At 49.6% G+C, this 21,551-nt stretch overlaps 1 protein-coding gene across 1 annotated transcript in view; it reads left to right on the top strand.

Moving 5' to 3' along the window:
• The window catches only part of EVC2 (Ellis van Creveld syndrome 2), a 137,477-nt gene extending 121,534 nt beyond the window's left edge, over positions 1–15,943 (top strand). The window contains exons 18-22 of the mRNA XM_012662838.1: positions 2,355–2,569; positions 4,045–4,132; positions 10,950–11,146; positions 13,963–14,064; positions 15,676–15,943. Of these exons, the coding sequence (XP_012518292.1) occupies positions 2,355–2,569; positions 4,045–4,132; positions 10,950–11,146; positions 13,963–14,064; positions 15,676–15,943 (870 nt within the window). The remainder of the gene's footprint in view (positions 1–2,354; positions 2,570–4,044; positions 4,133–10,949; positions 11,147–13,962; positions 14,065–15,675) is intronic.
• Positions 15,944–21,551: the final 5,608 nt, after the last annotated feature.

Genomic DNA, 21,551 nt, shown 5'->3' with positions numbered 1-21,551 from the left:
ACCAGCCTGAGCAAGAGCGAGACCCCGTCTCTACTAAAAATAGAAAGAAAGGAATCGGACAACTAAAAATATATAGGAAAAAAAAATTAGCTGAGCATGGTGGCGCATGCCTGTAGTCCCAGCTACTCGGGAGGCTGAGGCAGTAGGATCGCTTGAGCCCAGGAGTTTGAGGTTGCTGTGAGCTAGGATGACGCCATGGCACTCTAGCCCAGGCAAGAGAGTGAGACTCTGTCTCAAAAAAAAAAAAAAAATCTAATGAGGAAAGCAAGCATTAAAGAAGACAATTCCAGAACTGAGTTTTGAATTTCAGATGTGTTAAATGGCAGGCAGATGTCGGGATGTTGCAGGGGCTTCGGGGACAGGTCTGAAGCTCTGGGCAAACTTGCCATCAGCAGATTATAAACTATGAAACGTATTTCCACTTTCGCTTTTTTCTTTTCTTTTCTTTCCTTCATTCCTTTCCCTCCCTTCCTTCCTTCCTTCCTTTTTCTCTCTTTCTTTCATCTTATATCTTTATCTTGTATCTTTCCTTCCTTCCTTCCTTCCTCTCATCCTCTCTTTCTCTATTTTTCTTTCCAGACAGTGTCTCACTCTGTTGCCCAGGCTGGAGTGCAGTGGTACGATCATAGCTCACTGCAGCCTTGAACTCCTGGGCTCAAGCGATCCTCCCACCTCAGCCTCCTGAGTAGCTGGAACTACAGGTGTGCATCCTCATGCCCAGCTAATTCTTTTTATTATTTTTTGTAAAGATGGGGTCTTGCTATGTTGCCCAGATTTGAACTCCTGGCCTCAAGTGAAATTCCTGCCTTGGCCTCCCAAAGTGCTGGGATTACAGGTGTGAGCCACCCTGCCTGGCCCTCCACTTTATTTTCTATTCCTAAGCAGGGCTCAGCTGGTACTTGAAAAGCCACTCTTTGTGCCCCACTGCTTCTCTGGTGACAGTGACAGGTCTGGGTTAGAGCTTTTTCCCATACAGTGGGCTGGGGTGGCATGTCGGTAGAAGTCTGGTCTCTGACCCAGGCTCCTGGCCATGCTGGCATCTTGACAGAACATCCTGTTGGAAACTGTGTTGAGTTATGTTTCCACGTGGGGTGCCACGCCCAGAGGGATGGTCACAACTACCAAGCTCAGCACACCAGGAGCCCTGCTCAGGAGTTTTCAAAGACTTTACAGGGCCCTGGGGCCAACACCTGGTGCTCAGCTTAGGTATAAGGCTCTCCATGCTACAGCCTCAGTTTATCTCTGCAGCTGTTATTTCTTCTTGTTCTTGAGTTGTGTTTCTGAGTCTTCGGCTTTCAGACCCTTTTGGGAGTTTGATGTAAGCTTTGGCCCCTCTGCAGAAAGGCAGACCATTTGCTACATATTTTAGGAGGATCAAGGACCTCCCCTGATGAAATCCATCCCAGGCCTCTTAGGACTAAACCCCACCCCTACCCTTCACCCCTACTTATTGCACTGGCCAGTCTGGTGAATAATGGGTTAAATATGCCTGCATTCTCCAAGGCCTGGGGCCCTCCTGCCTACCTCCCTCACCCACCTAAGCAGGCTGCGGATAGTCCCTTGTGCTAAGATTATCTACTTCTGGTGGCCTAAGAATGCAAATTTCTTCTGTTTGGCCAATAAGAGGCAGTGTAGCCTGGTGGTTAAGAACACAATCCTGAAGCCAGCTGGCCTGGCCTCACATTTTGACTCTGCCACTTAAAAGTTGCATCACCTGGCAAATTACTTTAACTCTCTCTGCTTTGATTTCCTCATCTATAAAACAAGGAAATGAGAGCATGTGTTCTGAAGGGGGTCACAGGGATTCAACAGGATTAACACACGTAAGCACACAGGACGGCACCATGGGCACCAGCACCTTCGCCATGGCAGATGCGCGCAGGTCCTCCACGGTGTGCAGTGGCAGCTGCCAGCCGCCAAACACATTGCACACAGGAAGGAGGAGACGCAGCCCTGCCCTCAGGAGCTCACGCTCTAGCAGAAGGGTGCGGGCCGTGACTTCAGGCCACTGTGGACGTGGGGCACATACCAGGGGTGGTGAGTGGGCACGTGAGGGGAGGGCTCTGGCACCTTCCAAGGGACTTAGGGAGCCCTTCACTAAGGAGATTCTTCTTATGCCAGGGCTTGGAAGAAGACTGGGGACTGGTCAGGCAAACGGAAAGACTCTGCAGGTGCAGGGAGCAGCATGTGCAAAGACATGGAGGTGTGAGAGACTGGTGCAGTCACATGGCACCACGTGGCACAGCTGGATGGGGGAGCCTGGTACGACCCGGTTGTGACAGGCTTGCAGAGCCTGTCCTGCAGCCCACCTGCCTTTTGCAGCAGGACTCACCACCTGCCCCCTCCTTGTGCAGGAGCTGCAGGAGCTGGAGAGGAAGCTGGAGGACCAGCTGACGCAGCAGGAGGCAGCCCAGCAGCAGCAGGCCCTGGCGAGCTGGCAGCAGTGGGTGGCCAATGGGCCTGGGCTTCTGCACGAGCCTGGGGAGATGGATTCTGAAGGGCAGGTTGCCAGCATGCTGTGGCAAGCCCTGAGCAGGGGCCAGAAGTTCCTGGAGCACCACCAGCAGAGGTAGGCTGAGTGCCCCATGGCGTTCCGTGGTGTCAGGCCCCTGCAGGCCTGGGGAACCCGGCCTCTCCAGTTCAGGCCGACCTCGCCTGCCTGGCCCCACACTTCTGCTTGCGTGTCACTGAAGTGCTCAGGCACAAGCTGCTAGCTTTGTAGGATCCTGCTTCTGCCCTGCCACCTTTCTGTATTTTCTTTTTCATTTTAATATCATGGAAGTTTACTAAACAGTATTTTTAAACTTTGTGTTTTTGAATAATTATAGATTCAGAAGAAGTTGCAAAGATAGTAGGAAAGGTCACATGCACCCTTCACCAGTATCCCCCAGTTGGTCCCATCTTACATGATCATGGTCCCTTATCCGAACCAGGAACTGACACTGGCACGAAACAATGGACTCAACCGCAGGCCTTTTTCCAGTTTTACCGTGAACGTGGGAGTTTATACTCTGCTTTGTGCAACTATAAAACAGACAGGACCCCAATCTTCCTTTTTGTTCTTTGCATTCTTTTTCACTGAACTTTAGGCAACTAGCCTTGGCTGTGGCATTAAGGTCTCTTGGAGACACATAATTTTTAGCGACTTCATAATTTTCCACCGTGAATATACTACTGATGTGGAAGGGAGAGCATGCAGATGCTGTTCACAGTGTGATTAGTCTTTAAAGCACACCCAGTTCATCAGAAGGAAATAGACCAAACCGTAATGGATGTGATTTCTGGGTGGGGGGATTACAGGAGACTTTAATTTATTTGCTTGTGCTTTTCTGTGTAAACACAACGCCAAAGTGCGACTCAGTCCCGCCGCCTCTGTGTGGTCGAGGGAGCTGCTCAGAGGTTTGGCTCAGGTCAGCCTGAGACTTCAGCACACGCAGTACTCAAGCACTCCCTGCGGGCGGTTGCTTCGGTCAAGCTTTTGGTTGGAGTCGTGCCTGCAGGTCTGGGTTGTACTAGCCAAGAGAGCATGCGGCCGCTTCACGATGCCAACTTTAATTGGCTGAGGGGTGGGTCAAGAAGGCCCCCTTGTGCGGAAGTCAGGAAGCCTCACGTGTTCAAAAAGGTGACACCCAGTCTTGTGGTCAGGGCCAGGACCACACTTGGACAAGGGTGCTGGGTCTTCTTTGCCCCAAGGGCGTATGGTGGACGTGGCCCTCAGCACTTGGCATTCTCGGTCGTGGCCATGAGGACTGACGCAGGGTCTTCAAAGGAAGAGCAGAGAGCACCCTGCAAAGGCACAGAACGTGTCCTCCAGCAGCCCACACACCGCAGCGCTCTTCCCAGGGAGCCCCGCCACGTTATCTGTGGAGAAGTCCAGGCAGGGAGGGGAAAGCAAACCTCTCTGCCACCTCTCTGTGCAGATACGTGTATTTTAAATTATGTGGCTTAGATGTGAGGTTCTTTGTTATTTAAATAGCTAGACGATCTTCTCACACTATCACTCTCTAATGAAGCTGGGCTCACACAGACGTTGTTTCGCTGCAGTCTGAGAGCGGAGCAGCAGCGCATTGCCGTGCTGGAAGACGTGCTGGAGCACTCGGAGATGGACACCTTCGTGGCCCTGTGCAGCCAGGTGAGGGGATGCCAGCACGCCACTTCGCCTCTTCCTCAGAGCCCACATTTCCTCGCCGCAGCGTGGGCTGATAATGCCACCTTGGGAACTGCGGGCGGATTTAGGAAAAGCCCGAGACGGGGTCCAGCATGCAGGGGACACCCAATCAGTGCTGACAGCAGCAGCCACGGCGGCAGTGACGACTGGCCCGGCGGGGGTCTCTGCTGCGGTTTGATAGGCACCCGTCCCCCTCTTCTCAATCTCTAAGTTTAACATGCGGAGAGCAGGCTCCACCCGGAACAAAGTTGGTAAGAGAACAGCGAGTTTGCCAGAGCCAACGTGTTTGCACCCCATGTTCCAGCTCCCTGAGCTGAGACTGGCTGGCCTGGCTGGTCCCCGGCCAGGGTGCAGCACTCACCTCCCTCCAAGACAGCCCTGGGCCGTGTGCCCAGCACCTTGGGCAGAGGCGTGGCCCTGGCGGCTGCTAGTCGTGTTTTATGAGCATCCTCAGTGGGCTTCCTGTGCGTCCAAGTGTCTAAGTACCCGAAACATGACTTAGCGTGGTGGATTATGCAGATTGCAAGCCTCTGGGAGTAGGTGCTCACTGGCTCGGTGACATCAGGGTCACGTTCTGTGGGTTCTTCCACAGTTCCTTCTCGCAGTTCCAGCTGCCCTGACTGTGTCAGAGCGGGAAGGGAACAGGTAGAACAACAGCCACTTACCTGTCCATTTGTCAAGGAAACAAATGCCCCCACGTCCCTGCAGCAGACTCCACTCCATCCCAGGAGAACTGGCACGTGGAGCCCACCGGCTGGGAGGGAGGCTGCACTCACTCCCAGCCCGAGGAGGGAATCGGCAGAGGGAAGGAGTAGGAACACACTTAAGGTGTCCAGCGGCTGAATCGGCCATGGCTGGCCACAGGCACACGCAGCTGCCCGCGTGGGTTAGTTTCCTGGTGCTGCTGTAACCAAAGACCACTATCCTATGGTTCTGTAGGTCAGAAATCCAACATGGGTTTCTCCAGGCTAAAACCAAGGTGTTGGCAGGTTTGCATCTTTCGGGAAGCTGTAGGGGGAGAATCTGTTTCCTGCTCACTCAGGTGATTGGCAGGATTTGACTCACTGTGGTTGCAGGACTGAGGTCCCCATTTTCCTGCTGGCCATCAACCAAGGGACGTTCCCAGCTTCCAGAGGCACCGGCATTCCCTGCTCGTGGCTCCTTTTCTTCACCTGCAACGGCTGCGACTCTGCATCTCTCTGGCCCGAGTTCTCCCGTCACGTTCTCTCTCTCTGCCCTCCCACAGCAGGAGGGGTGTCCGATTTTAAGGACCCAAACGATGGTTATGTTGGACCCACCTGGAAAATCCAGGATAACTACCCCATCTCAAGTTCCTTAATCTTACTCCCATCTGCACAGTCCCCTTAAGGTGACATATTCACAGGGTCTGGGACTGGGCATGGACACCTCGCAGGAGGCAAAGCTAAGCCCGGGAGGCGTCGGTGGCAGTGACGAAGCTGATGTGAGAGCCACCCTGGGCTTTATAGATACTTACAGCAGAGGGCACCTGCCTGGGAGGGGTGCGGGTGGAGCACCTGCTGCTCGCGCTCTGCTGCTGGGCGGGTTCCGCCATTGCCCCCTTTGCAGACAGGTCCTAGGGAGGTGAAATTCTTGCCCAGGTGCACACCGAGGAGCTTGGCAGAGCTAGGCTAGGAGCCCGAGTTCTTCCTGTCCTGCGCCTGTCACAGAAGTACATGGGCTCTGAATGGGTTGGGGGCGGGGACGGTATTTTCTGAAGACCTGCAGTGCCCTGAGAATTGTCCTAGGCACGTACATCTGTTATTCATTTAGTCCTCCCAGAAAGCTAGGACATGGGGAATGTTATCCCCATTTCGTGAATAAAGGGACGAAGGCACAGGGAGTTGGTGCGGACACGAGAGCTCGCAGCTGCTCGTGGGGCACTCGGGGTTCAGCCACGGCTTGACGGCAGCACAGGCTCTGCTCTTCCTGCTTGGTGTCCCGGCAGAGCGTAGAGCAGATGACAGCCCCTACCTGTGTCTCTGGGCCACTGAGCCGTCTCCCAGGCTCAACTTTGACTTTTCCCCCTTTCTTCTTTGTTACTTTGAGGCTTTCCGGAAAGCCGGTGTCACATGTGGATCTTCACCCAAGTTCGTTTCCAGATCGTGGGCTCATTTAAGCTGTGAACTCTGTGTCTCCATCTGTTTCTGCTGCCGTGCAGAATACCTAAGGCTGGGCAGTCTCTGAAGAATAGAAATCCCTTTTTTTGCAGTTCTGGGGCTTGGAAAGTCCAAGACCAAGCACCTGCAGATCCAATGTCTAGTGAGGGCTGTGCTCTGCTTCCAAGGTGGTGCCTCGTTGCTGCATCCTAGGGAGGGAGGACGCCATGTCCCCGTGTGGCAGAAGGGATGGAAGGGCGCAGGGCTTAGCTAGTTCCCCCAAGCCCTTTAGTAAGACACTAATCCCATCCTTGAGGGCAGAGCCCCACGACCTGATTGTCCTCAGGAGGCCCCTGGGCTGTTGTATTTGGGGTCAAGTTTCGGCATGGATTTTGGAGGGACACGAACATTCAGACCTTAGCACTCTGCTAAAGAATGGGCTCTGCGATGAGTAAATGCTGCCAGACCAGAAGCTTGGGCAGCGGGGACCAGACAGGGTCATTGTTTTTCTCTGCCCACAACTTCATGCTTGTGAAGTCCCCTCAATAATGTCCACCCCACTAGATCTTCCTGTCCAACCCCTGTGTATTAGCAAGAGTTCTCTGGAAAAAAAGAGCCACTGGGTGTATGTATACATAGAAAGGAATTTATTTAAATTCATGTGATTGTGGAGGCTGGTGAGTCCGAGTTCTGCAGGGCAGGCTGGCAGGCTGGCCTCTCAGGAAGGAGTCGCAGTTCAAGTCCAAAGGCCATCTGCGAGCAGAACGCCCTCGTGCTGGGGTGGGTCAGGCTTTTGGCTATTCAGGCCTTCAGCTAATTGGATGAGGCCCACCACACCATGGAGGGCCATCTGCTTTCCTCAAAGCTACCAATTTAAGTATAATCTCATCTAACCCCCACTGCCCAGAGTAATATTTGATCAAACATCTGGGCATAGTGGCCCAGCCAAATTGACGCCTGAAATTATTAACCTGCACACCAAGTCTAGAAAAGCCACTTTCGTTTTTGTACCAGGGAAAAGAATAACCAAGGAAGCTCAGTCCTCCCCGCCTCCTCTTCCTCCTCCTCCTGCTTCCTCCTTCAGCCTTATGTGGTTAAAGGCAGAATTCCACCCTGGTGTCTGCACATGGCTGCGGTTTTCCTGGGGTCTTGAGCAAGTAAAGGGGACGAGAGCCATGGAGAGAAGCGGGGAGGCAGGAGAGGAGAGGGCCCCCTGGCCACTGGTCCCTCCGGTTTCCCTCCTCTGTGCAGATAGCCGGGTCCCTGTGTTTATTTGTGGTCCATTTCTGTCTGTAGAAGTGGCACTAGATGTGCAAAGAAAGGGACCCACATGGATGCTTTCTGTGTCACTCCTTTCAGGAAGACGACCCAGCAAACTGACTTGTCCCAAGGATTATTGCGCAGGAAGGGCTGTGGCCATGGGCTGGTCTGTCCCACATTCAAGGGTGGGACCCTAGTTATAAAGGGTTAGTCCCTGCTTCCAGGGCAGCTGAATCTGCAGGGTGTTTGTGAAGTCCCAAGATACTCCACAAGCATGCTAGTCACCTTCTCTGTTCTGGGGACCGGGCTGAACATTGGAGACAGACAGGCGAATGGCACTGACCTCACCCTAAGAGCTAGGTGGAGAGATAGAAACAGGACAGTGACAGCAGAGCTGGTTAAAACCAGTGAGGGACCAGAGGAGGGACGCCTGCTCTAGAATGCAGGGGCTGTGGGCTCAGGGGCGGTGTAGGGTCCAGAAGAGCGAGCTGGAGCTAGCTGGGCAGACGGCAGTTTGCGGAAACACATTCTGGATGGAGGAAGCTCAGGGGCAAGGGATTCCCGGCCTGGGAGAGCGGAACATTCAGGGAAGAACGAGTAGTTTGGTGTAGGGGAGACTGCAGAGGGGCAGGGACCGGCAGGAGGTTGGTATTTGGAGCAGCACCTTTCCTGTCACATGGTAAGGTCATACACAACCCCGTGCTTGCAGGTGGTTGCATCCCTGTCTTTGTCTCTCTGTGCCACTTGGCCACAGTCCTCCCTCCTGAGCATTCTCTCCTTGGCTTCCAGGACCCAGAACCTGGCTCCCCACCCGCACACCTGCTTCTGGTCAGGCCGCTGCTGATGCTCCTCGGCACGGTCATGCGTGCCGGGTGCCCGGTGGCTCGGGCCTCAGGCCCCATCTCCTCCCCAGCTGCACGCCCTTGCTGATGTCATATGCACGCTGCCCACACTGTCACCCTCTGTCCCTCTGTGCTGCCTGGGTTTCATCCTAGCACTTACCTCTGCCTGGTGTCTTGTTTATGTGTTTGTCTGAACGCCTGCCCGTCTCTTCACCTGACCGTAACCCTGCGAGGGCAGGGACTTGGTTTCACTCACTGCTCCTCTCCAGCGCCTGGAACAGGGTCTGGCACCTACTAGGACACGATCATAGTGTTGACTGAATACATGAGCACATACACCAGTGTCATAACATACTGTGACAGGCTGCATAAGCACACCCCAGAGATGACCACGGCCTAATCCCTGGGACCCGTGAGTGTGACCTTATGTGCCAGAAGGGACCGTGCAGATGGGAGTAAGTTAAGGGTCTTTGGCTGGGGAGATGGTCCTGGACTACCCTTGCGTCCTTATAGGAGGGCGGTTAGAGGCGGGGGATGGAAGCGGGCTTTGGGGGATACACTTTGAAGATGGAGGAAGGGGGTGGGTGCAAGCCCAGGAGCACAGGCAGCTGCAAGGAGGAGGAAGAGGCGAGGACGTGGACTCTCCCCTGGCCTCCAGCCAGGAACGCAGCCCTGCCCACGCACTGCGTCAGCCCCGGGAAACTGATTGCAGACTGCAGTTTTCAGAACTGTAGGAGAATACATTTCTGTTGTCTTAAGCTACAGGTTTGTGGCAATTTGTCATTTGTGACAGGAAACTGATACAAATGCCACCACAGCAGCAACCGGCATTGTTGAGCACTTGCTGTTTATCAAGCACCACGCTTAGATGCTTCGCCAAGTCAGAATTCTTTTTAGGTGAAGGTAATGGAAATTCAACTCAAACAGTTTGAGCATAAAAGGAGAAATGTTGGCCCAGTGTGCTGGCTCACACCTATAATTCCAGCACTCTGGGAGGCCAAGGCAAGAGGACCACTTGAGCCCAGGAGTTCGAGACCAGCCTGAGCAAGAGTAAGACCCCATCTAACCAAAAAATAGAAAAAGTAGCCAGGTGTGGTGGTGGCACCCGTAGTCCCAGCTACTTGGGAGGCTGAGGCAGCAGGATTGCTTGAGCCCAGGAGTCTGAGGTTGCTGTGAGCTATGATGACGCCACTGCACTCCAGCCTGGGCAACAGAATGAGACCCTGTCTCAAAAAAAAAAAAGGAGATGTATGTATGGGTCCCCTGACCATCCCCCAGAAGAGCAAGGCTGAGCTTTAGGGATTCAAATGGTCAAGGGACTCTCTGGGCCTTTCTGCCTCGCCATCTCTCCCGTTTCTTTGTGCGCACTAACACGCTTTCTGCATGCAGAGGGCGACATGCCACTTGCAGCCTGAGTTTATGGCCTTCCAGCATCCACGTCCAAGCGTGGCTGTACCGAGCGCTTCTTTGTCTCTGTCTCTTCCAGCTTTGCCACATGAAGTCCCAGGGAAGGCCTCTGACAGGTGGCCAGGCGTGCCCACCCTGTCACTGGAGAAGTGGTCGTTATTCGTGTCTTTTCAGCACAGAACATTTCCATGGCCCGGCTTTTTCTGTCCTCACAAACCCCTTTGCCACAGGCCTTTCTATGACCCTCGCTTTGCAGATGAGGAAACTGAAGCACAAAGAGCAATAGGGACATGGCCCAGGGACTCAGTCTGTGCAGTAGGGAGAATCTACACTTTTTCTCTTAACTTTTTATTTTGAAGCCATTTTAGATTCACAGGGAGTTGCAAAGCTGGCATAGAGAGCCGCAGCCCAAAACGGGAAGCTGGCGTCAATCTGAAATGTATGGGTAGTTCTATGTCACTCTATCCCACGTAGATTTGTGTGACTGGCACCATCACCACTGCCAAGACACAGAGCTGGGCCACCGCCACAAACCCGCCCTGTGCTGCCCCCTTCTGGTCACACTCGCCTCCACCATTCCCTCTCCAACTCTAAGTTTTGTCACGTCTGGGCTGTTACATGCGTGGCATCCTACAGCATGTGGCCTTTGGAGAGTGGCTGCTTCCGCTTGGCCCAGTGCCCTCGAGGTCCGTCCTGTGCTTGCTTTTGATGGTAGAGTGGTTTTCCATGGTAGGGATGCAGCACAGTGTCTTTAACGGTCCCCTGGTCTAGGGACGCCTCATTTGTTTCCAGAGCCTGACTGTTCCCCCAAAGGCACGTGGCCTCAGGGAATGTGGGGAGAAGGAGAAAGGTTACACTGCAAGTGGCCCTGCTGCAGGACCGGCTTTTGCTGTCGTGATTTGGGCACTGCCCCAGTGACAGCAGAGTCGTTGCAAGGGACGGATGAGCCTTTGAAGTGTCGTGGGAAGCTGAGGTTGCTGACCAAGTAGACTCTTTTGACAGCTCTGCAAGTTCAGGAACACGTTTTCCAGACTGAGCTGCTAAAATATTTATCACCCCAGGACAAAATGTCCTAAGACTGTAATAAATTAAAAAATTGTTGTTCATCAAGTCCAGAGCAGCGAGGGTCTGAGCTGCCTCCTCTGTTTCCTGTAGGAGCTGAGACTGGCGTCTTACCTCTCGAGGCTGACGATGGTGCCTGCGGCCACGCTGCGCCGGCTCCTGAGCGTGGTGCTGCCCACAGCCTCGCAGTCCCAGCTGCTGGCCCTGCTGGAGTCGGTCAGCGAGAAGCATCCAGACCACGCTGCCGAGAACGAGGGTGGCGCGGAGCAGGCCGACGCGGGCAGGCGGAGGTGAGAGTGTGGAAGGGCTGCCTGTGGAAGACAAGGGCCCGAGCCGCAGGGACCCCTCCAGGGTGGAGCAGACACAGGTACCTTCCCGGTGCCGCCTCCCTGTCCAGAGGGGCACTGTGAACCCCTGAGGTCATGAGAAGACCAAGTTTTTTGTCCATACTTTCTAACTTTGTCACCAATTTATTTTTCAAGTACAATCTTAACAAAATAAGTTTCCCCAGGGCCATAAATAGTTCATACACATCCATTAGAGAAAATGTAAAAATGCGTAAAAGGAAAAAAATACCCATGGTTCTATACCTGGAAAAGAAGTTAGCATTTTGTTACATTTCTTCCTCTAGAATGTTTTTTGTTTTGTTTTTGTGGAGACAGAGTCTGGCTCTGTTGTACGGCCAAGAGTGCCATGGCGTCATCCTAGCTCACAGCAACCTCAAACTCCTGGGCTCAAGCGATCCTCCTGCCTCAGCCTCCCGAGTAGCTGGGACTATAGGCATGTGCCATGGTGCCCGGCTAATTTTTTCTGTATATTTTTAGTTGTCCAGCTAATTACTTTCTATTTTTAGTTGAGACGGGTCTCGCTCTTGCTCAGGCTGGTCCCAAACTCCTGACCTCGAGCGATCCTCCTGCCTCGGCCTCCCAGAGTGCTAGGATTACAGGCGTGAGCCACCACACCGGGCCCAGAATGTATTTTTATGCTGAGTTTCGTGCGTGTATTGTGTGTGTGGTGTTGGCGTGTGTGCAGGGGGCATGTGTGTATTTGTGCGTTGGTGTGTAAGTGTGTGTGTTGTGTATGTAGATAGGCATATTTCTGTGTGTGTGTGTAGTGAGTACACGGTGAATATAGCTGACACTCCACTTTGTGGAACCTTATAGCAGAAGCAGGTTTGCTTTTCCGTTACGTTTCAACTCTCATCCATGTGTAAACATCTTCCTACGTAATTCTTATCCCATTAGTTAGGCTGTATTTCCTGTTCTTTTTATTAATTTAAAATTCATACTTTTCACTGTTACTGGAAACCCTTAGTAGATATTATTTGTAACAGCCTCCAGTACTCCACAGAGGGGTATGTTGTAGTGTGTGTATATACTGTAGTGGCTATAACTGTTAGCCAGTTACTGGACATTGAGCTTGTGTCCATTTTTTCCTCAATTACTCTGTATAGATATTTTTATTTATGATCAGTGTTCAGTGTGAATTAGGTTGGTAAAGGCTCTTCATAAGGAAAGGCAGGAAGCTGGGTGTCGAGCGAGGTGGGTTTGAGAATGGTGGCAGTGCCACTGAGAATGGGGTAGCTTGGGGACAAGGCAGTGAGGAACCACGGCCGATCGAGCGCTGAGCACCAGGCCGCAGTGCCACAGCCAGGCCCCAGCCAGGACCAGAGGACACTGGATGGGCGTCGGGGAGCAGTGAGGCTTGGGACGGCCCAATCGTGTGGACAGGCGTGTGTGGACATTGTCCTTCCCGAGGAAAGGGGCAGTGTCTTTTCATCAGAGCTGTAGAGGGGTCTCTTGACTCAAAAAGCAAGCAGCACTGTCGCGGGTCAATAGAGGAGGGCTGGGGTGGGGTGGGGAGGGAAAAAGGAAACAGCCGTGGGTGGGGTGCTAGGAAGGGCCTTCACCTGCCCAGTTAGATAGTGGGATGTGGGCTGCCAGAAGGTGGGCGTGGTCAGAGGGCTGGGCATGGTCAGAGAGCTGCATTTCACAGACTAGTTTTTTCCAGTCCACCTACTGCCTGGGAGGACAGGCGATGGCAAGTATTCAAGGTGAGCCTGGAGTGGGTGGCCTCGCAGGGAGGCCACCTCTGTCTGAGGTCACCCACGAAGACTTTGTTTTGGGGCTACCCCTTCAGCCAGTTTAGTTTGAGGGGTGGGCAGGCTGAGCTGGGACAAGGCGAGAGGACTCAGGGTAGCTGTGACCATGGGCATGACCATGCTCCTTCTTTGCCCAGCCTCATGGCCAAGCAGACTGATGACTTCTGGAGTCCCAGGCCACGTACCCTAGTCTCAGGGCAGGGCAGTCACTACTGTTGCGTGCCAAGCACCTGGCACCTACTCTTCACATCAGCTAAGCATCTTGGGTTTCTAGCAGTACAAACTGAGTAACCTCAGCACGAGCAGGGTGTACAGCGGCACGTCGGAATCCAGGGAAGAGCCCCAGGAAGGCAGGGCCAGGGAAGTAGGGCCATCGTCTCTGGGTGCTGCCATCAGAGGACCATCCTTCTCTGCTCAGGAGGTACCTCCTGGGAGAGAGCCTGCCTCGCCCAGTGTGAAAGGGTTCCGTCTCCACCAGCGGCTGAGCAGATGTGAACTGCCGAGGCAGAGGAGTGAGCTTGCCCCAGGCAGGACTCTCAGTTCTAGGCTGTCCCTTGCTGGTGTGACTTGCATCTTCTAATCTCCTGGCAGCACTCCCAAGGCCTCTGCCCTTCAGTTTAGGACCAAACCCCTTCGTGCGGCCTCAGGGCTCCCTGCCTAAGGCTTAGCCCACCTTCCAGATTTACACTGTGTTTCTCAGCTTCTCTATTCGTATATTCATAAAATACACCACAGTAGGCAGCCTTCCTCTGTCCGACTGATGTCACTTGTCACCCGTCCGTGATGCCCTGGACTGGACCCCTTGAGGGCAGAGGCTGCATCTTGCCCAGGCCCGAGAAGGTGCGTGGTCTGTGTGCAGAGAATGGGTGAAAGAACAAACGGTGAACACCCCTCGCGCTCTCGGCCACATGGCGGGATGGAGCCCTGTGCGGCCTCTGCGGGATTATTAACCCCTGGATGATGCTATTTCTTCTGAAACCATAAACTCTCCCTTCTTGCCTTCAGGAAACACCAGGGCTGGTGGCAAGCCTTGGACAGCAAGCTGCGTGGGGATCTGGTGAGCAGAGGATTAGAAAAAATGCTCTGGGCGCGCAAGAGGAAGGAGAGGTATGGGCCCCTGCCCGGGTGGCTGGGGTGGGGGAGCCACGCTGCCTGCAAGCCACAAGGAAGGGGAGGGTTGCTGCCCACAGATAGCAGTCTTTGCCCGCACACTGCGCTCCTTCTCCAGTGGGCTTGGCTGAGAAGCTGAGGGCAGGATAGAACGGAAGCGGAGGGAGGTCAGACACAAGGCTCCAGGTCTGCCACTGTAAACAGTGGCCATGGGGTTCGGGACCCTCTGGTTACCCTCTGTATGTCCCCAAACTCCCAGGCATGTGCTCTTTGCACCCCCTCCAACTCTGCTGTGGTCATTGCACACCTGGAGAACAGAGGGAAGGAAGGGGCATAATGGATTTGAGGGCCACAAACTGTGGGCCAAGTGTCTCCTGTGATTCCCACTAGAGAAGATTTAGAAAAAGAAGCACATGAGCTAGATTCATAAGCAGTTAAAAAGTGATGTCCAGGGTGTGCTCTGGAAATAGTGACTGTCCACGGGAAGTATCTGCCTGAGCCCTGCTCCTGCCACCATTTCTCAGAGCCAAGCCAAAGGTGCTGAGACCAAGCTTCATGGATTGCCCATGACAAAGGTGTGGAGCCTTTTACTTGGCTGGATATCACAATGTGGTCCCGAAGAAATTAGATCGGGATGTTGACTAAGAGAAGGACATTCAAGCCTAGATGAAGAAAATTGAATGCAACTGTGTAACTGTAAAGTGTCCTGCAAGGAACACTGCTAGGCTGTGCCAGTAGAAGTGGTTGGGTACAGATCTAGAGACACGGTGGTCCCACTGTCCTGGCTCACTGTGCTAGCTGTCACTCTGCCTGGAAGCACCGGGGACCTACTGTGGCAAAAGGAGACACTAGATCAGAGAGAGCCGGGCTCAAATCCTTGCTCAGAGCCACTAGCTGCAAGGGCAGCAGTTAGTGGTGACAGCCGTGGAGCTGAATCTGCCATGTCCCTTCAGGGAGGGCCAGCAAGCCTGCCAGTGACATCCAGCAGGTAGTCCCATTGGCCTTGTCCTGTGCTACTTGGGCAGCGAGAGAGCGGTTGTGCAGGGCTCTCCGCGGTAGTCACAGCCATTACCAAGAGCAGCCAGGGATTCCAGGGAGGAACCACTCATGGCCAGCATTCCAGGAGTCCTTTCCTGGGACATTCCCAAAGCTTGCTACATATGTCAAACACATTTTGCCCAATTTAACTGCTGATTTTTAACCAGGTTTCATCGACCTGCTTTTAGTGTGAGATCCATGGGGTAGACTCGTAAATGTTTAACAATTAGCTGGTGGGGAGTTCTGATCTATAGCACTTGCCAATTTCCATGGTGTAAATACTCCCACCATGGCTAATTTCAAGCTAACAACCTGATGACAACAGGCTTGCAAAACTCCTGAAGACTTAGCAGTCGTGAGCCCATAGGAGTGGGCTGCAGCACACTGCTGCCGCAGGCTTCAGCTAACTTCATGGCAATCTGGTGATCACGGGTAAAATAACTTCTCTTTAAAACGGTGCTTGGTTGGGGACTTTAGGGCCCCGAGAGGGATTTTCCTGGAAAACCATCAGAACACTCAAGAGGGTCAGTTACCAAAACTGTTGAATTTGATCTTGTGTTCTTTCTTTAGCATATTAAAGAAGACATGTCTTCCCCTCAGAGAGAGGGTGACATTCTTTGGAAAAGGAAGTTGGCCTCACCTGTCACTGGAGCCCATTGGCGAACTAGCTCCTGTACCCCTTGTAGGGGCAGAAACCACTGATGTATTAAACACAGGCGAAAAGCTCTTTATCTTCAGAAATCGGAAGGAGCCAGAGATCTCATTGCACATTCCTCCCAGGAAAAAGAAGAACTTTCTAAATGCCAAAAAGGCCACTAGGGCCTCGGACATGGACTAGCCCCAGGGAAAGTTGCATGGGAGCATCTGAAGACAGGATTTATTTTCTCCGGCCCACCAGTGTTTGTTTGTTTATAATGCACCACTTACAAATGCAAACTGCACAGACAGAAGGCGCAGACATCCCTGACACACGCTGACTTTCGGGGACTCAGTTGCATCTGGTCTCGTGAATCTCCAGTGGCCCACTCTCTTCCACATCATGGGGACATGAACACTCATTCCTTTAGTTCCCACCTTACCAAGGCCCTGGAGGAGACCCTCACCCCTCGATTCCCATCTTGCCATCGGGCTGCATAATACTTGGGCTGTGTATGTCGAAGGCAAGGTTCTCTGTTCTTACATTTTGTATTTATTACATTTTTCATTTTTATTAAGGGAACTCCTAAATATATGTTACACAAACTCTTCATAGTGGAACCCACTTTTGTTTTACATAGTAAGAACCATTTGTTTTAATTACTTCTTGTGTTTTGGCACAACACACAATGTGGTGTTCAACAGCAAGATTCGCCCTCTGTCACTCCAGTTGCCAAAACCCTTCCAGCTCCTGGGGTGATTTTTCCTGTTTTACAAATGAGGACATTCAGTGGTTTAAAAAGCTGAAGTGATTTTTACAAGATCATAAAGCTATTATAATAAGTAGTAAAATCAGGATTCACACTTGACAGCACCAAAACCCTGTCCTTTCTTCTGGCCTTGGTCAATGGACACGTGGCGGGCCTCACACCTTTGCCAACAAACACACTGCATCCAAGACCTTCTTTTTCACAAAGTGCTTGTGCGTGACCCGGCCCTTTCCACCCTCGCAGCGATGGGTGGGCCACATCACCCTGGGAGCTTTTCTGAGCCAGGCAAAGAATTCAGATGCAATGGGTCTTTCCCAAGGGGAGGAAATCATTAGGAAGGGAGTCCTGTCACCTGGGAGGGGAAGAAAGGGACTGAGGGAACACTGTTACCTGAGGGCTGCTGCTGGACCTTTCAACTACTTTAACCTGCTTCTTAGTGATCCCTTATACTCCGACCAGGTGGGTATCCCTACTCCCATCTGACAGCCGGTGAAGCTGAGACTCGGAGAGTTTAAGGGATTTGCCTGCAGTCACACCAATCACACCACCTATACAGGGAATCCTGGGTCTCTAACTCTAACACGCCTACCTGCCGTGGACGCCCATTTCCACTGGCAACCTGAAGACCACGTCTTCTTTGCAGTTCCCGTCAGCGTGCACTGAGTATCACGGCTGGGACCTTCGCGAGGGGATGACTTCCTCGGGGCAGCTGTGCACCATCTAAATGAGCTGGCCCTTGGCCACATTGCTACACTAGCAGGTACTCAGGAGTCAGCAGCTGGAGCGCAGAAGAGAAGAGTTGATGTGTCCAGTTTTCCCATCAGAAAGGCCAATGGGCCCTTCTGATTTTTAATTTAGTTATTGTTAGTATTATGGGTACATAACAGTACAACTGCCTTTATAGGGCACATGTGATGTTTTGATACAGGCACACAATGTGAATTAATCAAATCAGAGTAATTGGGGTATCCATCACCTCAGGCATTTATCATTTCTTTGTGTTAGGAACATGCAAATTCCACTCTTTTGGTTATTTTAAAGTATACCCTAACTTGTTGAATACAGTCACTTTGTTGTGTTATCAAATATTGCTCATTCCATCTACATATCTAAATATATTTTTGTACCCATTACCCACCCCCACTTTATCCCCTGCTCCCCGCTACCCTTCCCAGCCTCTTGTAACTGTCATTCTACTGTCTGTCTCCATGAGATTAATTGTTTTAATATTTAGCTCCCACATGTGAGTGAGAACATGCAAGATTTGTCTTTCTGTGCTTGGCTTATTTCACTTAACATAATGTCCTCCAGTTCCATCTGTGTTGCTGTAAATGGCAGGATTTCCTTCTTTTTGTGGCTGTATAATATTCCATTGTGTATATGGACCACAATTTCTTTATCCATTCATCCACTGATGGACACTTAGGTTGATTCCAAATTGTGGCTATTGTGAATAGTGCTGCAATAAACGTGGGAGTGCAGATATCTTTACAATATACTGATTTCTCCTCCTTTGGATATACACCCAGCAGTGAGATCACTGGGTCATATGGTAGTTCTATTTTCAGTTTTCTGAGGAACCTTCATACTGTTCTCCATAGTGGTTGCACTAATTTACATTTCCACCAACAATTTACAAAAGCTTCCCCTTTCTCATATCCTTACCAGCATTCATTTTTATCGCCTGTCTTTTGGATAAAAGCCATTTTAACTGAGGAGAGATGATATCTCATTGTAGTTTTGATTTGCATTTCTCTGATGAATAATGATGTTGACCATTTTTTTATATTATCATGTTGGCCATTTGTATGTCTTCTTTTAAGAAATGTCTATTCAGATCCTTTGCCCATTTTTTGATCAGGTTATTTGATTTTTTTCCTATTAGTTGTTGGAGCTTCTTGTATATTCTAATTATTAATCCCTTGTCAGAGGGGTAGTTTGCAGATATTTTCTCCCATTCTGTGGGTTGTGTCTTCCCTTTGTTGATTGTTTCCTTTGCTGTGCAGAAGGTTTTTAGCTTGATGTGGTCCCATTGTCCAATTTTGCTTTGGTTGCCTGTGCTTTGGGGTATTACCCGGGAAGTCCTTTCCCAAACCAATGTCCTGAAGCATTTCCCCAATGTTTTCTTTTATAGTTTCATAGTCTCAGTTCTCAGATTTAAGTCTTTAATCCATTTTTATTTGATTTTTATATATGGCAAGAGATAAGGATCTAGTTTCATTTTTCTGCATATGGACATCCAGTTTTCCCAGCATCATTTATTGAAGAGACTGTCTTTTCCCCACCGTACGTTCTTGGCATCTTTGTCAAGAAGATAAGTACACTATAGATGTATGGATTTATTTCTGGGTTCTCTCTCCCGTCCCATTGGTCTATGTGTCTGTTTTTATGCCAGTACCATGCTGTTTTGTTTACTACAGCTCTGTAATATAATTGGAAGTCAGATAATGTGATTCCTCCAGTTTTGTTCTTTCTGCTCAGGATAGCTTTGTCTATTCTGGGTCTTTTGTTGTTCCATATAAATTTTAGGATTCTTTTTTCTGTGTCTGTGAAGAATGTCATTGGTATTTTGATGGAGATTGCACTGAATCTGTAGATCACTTTGAGTAGGATGGGCATTTTAACAATATTGATTTTTCCAATCCACAAGCATGGAATATCTTTGCCTTTTTGTGTGTTCTCTTCATTTTCTTTCATCACTGTTTTATAGTTTGCATTATAGAGGTCTTTTACTTCTTTGGTTAAGTTTATTTGCTAGGTATTTTATTTTATTTTTAGCTGTTGTAAATGGGATCACTTTCTTGGTTTCTTTTTCAGATTATTTACAGTTGGCATGTAGAAATGCTATTGATTTTTGTATATTGATGTTGTATCCTGCAACTTTACTGACTTTGTTTATCAGTTCTAATAGTTTTTTGTGGAGTTTTTAGGTTTCTCTAGATAATAAGACCATATTGTGTGCAAACAAGGATAATTGAACTTCTTCCTTTCCAATTTGGATGCCCTTTATTTTCTTCTCCTATCTGATTGCTCTAGCTATTACTTCTGGTACTATGTTGAATAACGATGGTGAGAATGGGCATCCTTGTCTTGTTCCAGATCTTAGAGGAAAGGCTTTCAGTTTTTCTCCATTCAGTATGATACTAGCTGTGGGTCTGTCTTATATGGCTTTCATCATGTTGAGGTAAGTTCCTTCTTTACCCAGTTTTTTGAGTTTTTATCATGAACGGATGTTGAATTTTATTGAATAGTTTTTCAGCATCAGTTGAAATGATCATATGGTGTTTGTCCTTCGTTTTGTTGATATGATGTATCACATTGATTTGTGAATGTTGAACCATCCTTGCATCCCTGCAATGAATCCCACTTGATCATGATGAATAATCTTTTTAATGTATTGGTGAATTTGGTTTGCTAGTATTTTTTTTAGGAGTTTTGCATCTGTGTTCGTTAGAGATATTGTCCTATAGTTTTCTTTTTTGGGTACATCTTCATCTGAAGGCTGATTGAAGAGAGTATCTGTCTTCACGGTGGATACAGGCCTTGTAGAATGAACTTCGGAGTATCTCCTCCTCCTTGATTTTTTGGAATAGTTTAAGTAGGATTGGTATTAATTCTTCTTTGAATGCTCAGTAGAATTCAGCAGTGAAGCCATCAGGTCCTGAGCTTTTCTTTGATGGGAGACTTTTTATTATTTCTTCTCTCTAGTTATTTGTTATTGATTTTTTCAGGTTTTGGATTTCTCCCTGGTTCAGTCTTGGTAGCTGTATGTGTCTGGGAGTTTATGCATTTCTTCTAGGTTTTCCAAGTTATTGGCATATAGTTGCCCATAGTAGTCTCTAATGAGCAGTATCAGTTGTAATGTCTCCTTTTTCATCTCTGATTTTATTTATTTGGGTCTTCTGTCTTTTTTTCCTTAATTAGTCTGACTGAAGGTATGTCAATTTTGTTTATCGTTTCAAAAAACCAATTTTTCATTTCATCGATCTTTTGTATTTTTTTGTTTCAATTACATCTATTTCTTCTCTGATCTTTATTATTTGTTTTCTTCTACTGATTTTTAGTTTGTTTTGCTCTTGTTCTGAGCCTCATTTTCTTCATCAATAAAATGATGATGAGAATCCTTTGTTGTAAGGAGTAGATACAACTAGATCTGTAAAGCGCTTGGTGGTATAGGCTCACCGTATCTGTGCCCTCTACCCCTCAAAGGTAACTGTCTGCCCTTCTGATCATTTCCTGCTTCTATAGGGCTCTGCTAGAATTATGCATGGTTGAAAGTAGATTGCACATAAGGATTTCAAAAAATAGCTCAAAATTATAGGCTGAAGGCTGATTGAAGAGGCTATCTGCAGCAACAGGAGGTGCCCACACTGCTCAAAATCCAGCATTTGAACCGAATAATAACTCCCTATGTTAATAGACAGGGAAGGACTAACTACTGATTTACCTTTTATAAACTCAAAACACCAAGATGTGCTGCAGAAAGCCTGTCTTTCTAGAATCAGATAGATTGGATCTAAATACTGGCTTTACAACTTTTGAGCAAGTCATTTTACCACTCTTAACTTCAGCCTCTTGATCTGTAAAACAAAGGTCCTAATACCTTCTTTAGAGTAGGGATGTAGTAAAGAGTGAAGATACTGGATATTTTGTCTATAGTATGACAAAATGTTGGTGTGCAATAAAGATAGCTTTTGTTTTTATTATACTTTAATGCATTCACAAAATCAAATGATGCTGTTCCTTTCACTCCTGTTGCCACACTGGGTGAAGGCAGTTTTCTTGAAGGGCTGTATCTGCTGTAGTACATGGAGGCCTGCTCGCGAGAGAGAAGCTCCGGGAAGCTTGAATAGAAAGGATTTGAGTTCAAGTTTAGTCTCTATTACTTACAGGTTGGGGAGGTTAAAATCGCTAAGGCTCTCTGAGGCTCAGCTGCCTATGCATTCTGTCTTCCAAGAGTTTGGTGTAGTTGTGTTGACAGACACGAAAGTAAATAATTGTTAAATTCAAGGGATAAAACAGACATGTGAAAATTCTGCT

This window comes from Propithecus coquereli, unplaced genomic scaffold (assembly GCF_000956105.1).
Source record: "Propithecus coquereli isolate 6110/MARCELLA unplaced genomic scaffold, Pcoq_1.0 Scaffold785, whole genome shotgun sequence".
In the NCBI taxonomy this organism is placed as follows: Eukaryota; Metazoa; Chordata; class Mammalia; order Primates; family Indriidae; genus Propithecus; species Propithecus coquereli.
This window is presented reverse-complemented; position numbering and strand designations above follow the sequence as displayed.